The 3,305-nt window shown below is 40.7% G+C and overlaps 1 protein-coding gene across 1 annotated transcript; it reads right to left on the reverse strand.

Annotated features, from left to right (window-relative positions):
• Window positions 1–2,186: 2,186 nt before the first annotated feature.
• LOC101660338 (olfactory receptor 51L1) lies at window positions 2,187–3,134 on the reverse strand. The gene has a single exon (XM_004717516.1). The coding sequence runs from the start codon at window positions 3,132–3,134 to the stop codon at window positions 2,187–2,189; it is 948 nt and encodes a 315-aa protein (XP_004717573.1).
• Window positions 3,135–3,305: the final 171 nt, after the last annotated feature.

Genomic DNA, 3,305 nt, shown 5'->3' on the forward strand with positions numbered 1-3,305 from the left:
GAGAGGGCGGAGCAGGGAGGGAGGGGAAAAAATGAGGACCTGATGCCAGGGACTTAGGTGGAGAGCAAATGTTTTGAGAGTGTTGAGGGCAATGAATGTACAAACGTGCTTTACACAATTGGTGTGTGTATGGATTGTGATAAGAGTCGTATGAGCCCCTAATAAAGGGATTACAAAGAAGAAGAACTAGCGGGATGATCCTATCTTGGTCATGATAGATTCCTGCAGCTGAGCTAATCCTAGAAAGGGGTCAACCACTGAAAAATCTTCACAAAGAGAACGCCCGAGGGTGAAGGCAGCAACTTCTCCCTCTAAAGGGAGAGCTGGGGGTGTATCTGCAGGTCCATCCTGACCTGTCAGAGTACTTTATCATTTTTGGTAACATGACATAGTTGGGGAAGACTTATGTTTCCCCTAGAGACTGGGATATGTTACGAACATCTCATTTTCAGCGTTTTGCCTTTACATATGTGTACTACTCTTTCATGAAATGACTTTCTCCAATGTGCTAGCCATTGTTTAGCAACCAGCTCTACATAAAATACGTATGTTAAATCTCTACTTTGAAGTGTTTGCTAACTTTTGCTGTGTAAATACTTCCATCTTGGCTAATTTCAAAATACTCATGTGAACACAGATTTGGATCAAATATATGCAGTGGATTTACATCATCCACTATAACCCAATTTCAGCGCACTTTGCTTTCCCACTCTGCCCAGCTGGTAAGACTGAAGTTGACCCTAAGAAACAACTAAACTAGCAATGGCTTTCATCTTGATTCCTATATCCTCAAGTAAAATTGACCATCCTTAATATAAATATGGTAACTCTACCTATATGAATTAAAACTTTCATTTATATTAGATTATGATAATATTGTTGACATGTGTATCTCTACTTCTAAATGTTCATTTTAACGTGGAGAACAAACATTTTCTTTTTTGCATATCCACAGTATTGACAGTGACAGCTGTCATAATAGAGGTTTCATATTTCTCGAGAAACTTTTTGTACCTCTTCATCCTTTCTTTGTTTAATTGTAACTTGAGTGGGAAATTACATAAACTTTACATTCAACCCCAATAGTCTATCCTTCTCAGACCCCTTGATTTCTCTTCCCCCTCTCATGTATGAGTATTTTGAACTTTTGATGAATCAATAGGCAACAATATAACACTTGTACTGAGAACGATTTTCTGAGCACTCATAATTGTTGTCAGGAACCCCACATAGAGTCTTGTAGGGAGGTGCGAGCATAGCCTTAATGGATTCAGCAAAGAAATTTGCAATCAGCTAAAAAGAAAGTCAATAAGACACCAATATATATTTGAGAAATATGCAATGTCTTGTGAAATCCATTCAGGCATACAGACCGGAAATAAAATGTTATTAATAAATGAGAGTGGAGAATGTACACAATTCCTATTCACTCACGAATAAGAGCTGTAAACTTGTCCTGTAGCCTACACATTTCACATGGCTAGACTTACTTATGTAACTACAATGTTTATGCCAATGTTTAAAGGTGAAGCAAGGGAGCTCACAGATCTGGGGGCACTAACTGACGCAGCTCTGCTTTGCGCTGTAAGACTGTGCACACCTGTTAGGAATCAAAATTGCCTGGGCAGCAGGGTGTATCAGTAACAGAACAACAGACACATCTCCTCTCAGTGTTGAGGACAAGATTTAGTATACACAGAGTGTAACCATCCAAATCCTGCTAATACTTTGAATTTCAAACTTTCCATATAAATGTCACTAATTTGGGCAGGAAAAGTTCTGATGTCATAGCATGAAAAATGAAAATAATAGAGAAGCGGATTGAGAGAGATGGGTAAAAAGGGAAACTATGTAAATGCCATTACATTTCACAAATAGTGTTATTATTAGCTTTAATGATAATCAAAATTTAATTTGTGCTTTTTTACCTTAATCTCTTTTACATGCATTCTCTTGAATATGTCTCATAATGTTCTTGGGAGACAGACAGGGCTATAGCTGTTATCACAATTTGACAAAAATAACCTTCATTTAAGAAAAGACAAAAAGCTAAAATTGCCTATCCAAGCAATAGAATTATGACTTGCCACCAGGTAATTTAACACCAGACATTTTAGTTCTTACTATACTGAAAGAGTAGCCCATGTTTTTCAGAAGGAAATTCGATGATTGATGATTGAGACCACTTAAGGCCTCCTCCTTATTCCAAACTTCCGGAGAATCCCCAGTCGAATTTGTTTTGTTCTGACACTATAGACAACAGGGTTGAGCACTGGGGGCAGCAGCAGGTAGATGTCAGCCATGAGGATGTGAATGGTGGGTGACAGATGCTTCCCAAAGCGATGTGCCATCGATACACCAATGACTGGCACAAAGAAGATGAGCACCACGCAGATATGAGACACACATGTGTTCAGTGCTTTTAGCCGCTCTTCACGTGATGCAATGCCCAGCACAGCATGCAGAATCAGGACATAGGAAAGAAGTATGAAGACTGAATCCACACCCAGTGTGGCAATAACTACACACAGTCCATAAATGCTATTGACCCTAGCATCGGAACAGGCTAATTTTAGGACATCTTGGTGCAAGCAGAAGGCATGGGAAAGGGCATTGATATGGCAGTAGTCGTAGCGTCCCAGTAGCACAGGTGTGGGTAGTACAACTGCCATGCTCCGCAGCAAGCAAGCCAAACCAATCTTGCCAATTATACTGTTGGTAAGAATGGTGGAATAGTGCAGTGGACGACATATGGCAACAAAACGGTCAAAGGCCATAGCCAGCAGAACTGAGGACTCCAGGAATGTGAAGGTGTGGATGAAGAAGAGTTGAGCATAGCAAGCATTTGCCTGGATCTCTCGAGCTTCCAACCACAGTACAGCAAGCATGGTCGGAAGTGTGGACAAAGACATACCCAGGTCAGTTAATGCCAGAATGGAAAGAAAGTAATACATGGGCTGGTGGAGTGAAGATTCTACGCAAATGACAGAAAGAATAGTGACATTACCAAAAAATGCTATGAAGTATGCGAAACAGAATGGAATGGAGAGCCAAGAGTGAATGTGCTCCAGCCCAGGAAAGCCCCTCAGTATAAATACGGGGTCCTTAGCGTCACTGCCATTCCAGACCACCATAGTGTCCCTGGAGATGCTTTACAAATAATAGTCTTGGACTGAGAAGACGGTTCGCTGTTATTTTTTCTTATCCCAAAAAATGATCCCTTGCAAGTGCAGGCAGTGCAGTCAGGACAGGACACACCTTTCCTCCTCTGGCCAGTCAGAGAGAAAACAAAAATCTGCAACAAA

This window comes from Echinops telfairi, unplaced genomic scaffold (assembly GCF_000313985.2).
Source record: "Echinops telfairi isolate 266 unplaced genomic scaffold, ASM31398v2 ScPeMD7_41;HRSCAF=154, whole genome shotgun sequence".
Classification (NCBI taxonomy): Eukaryota; Metazoa; Chordata; class Mammalia; order Afrosoricida; family Tenrecidae; genus Echinops; species Echinops telfairi.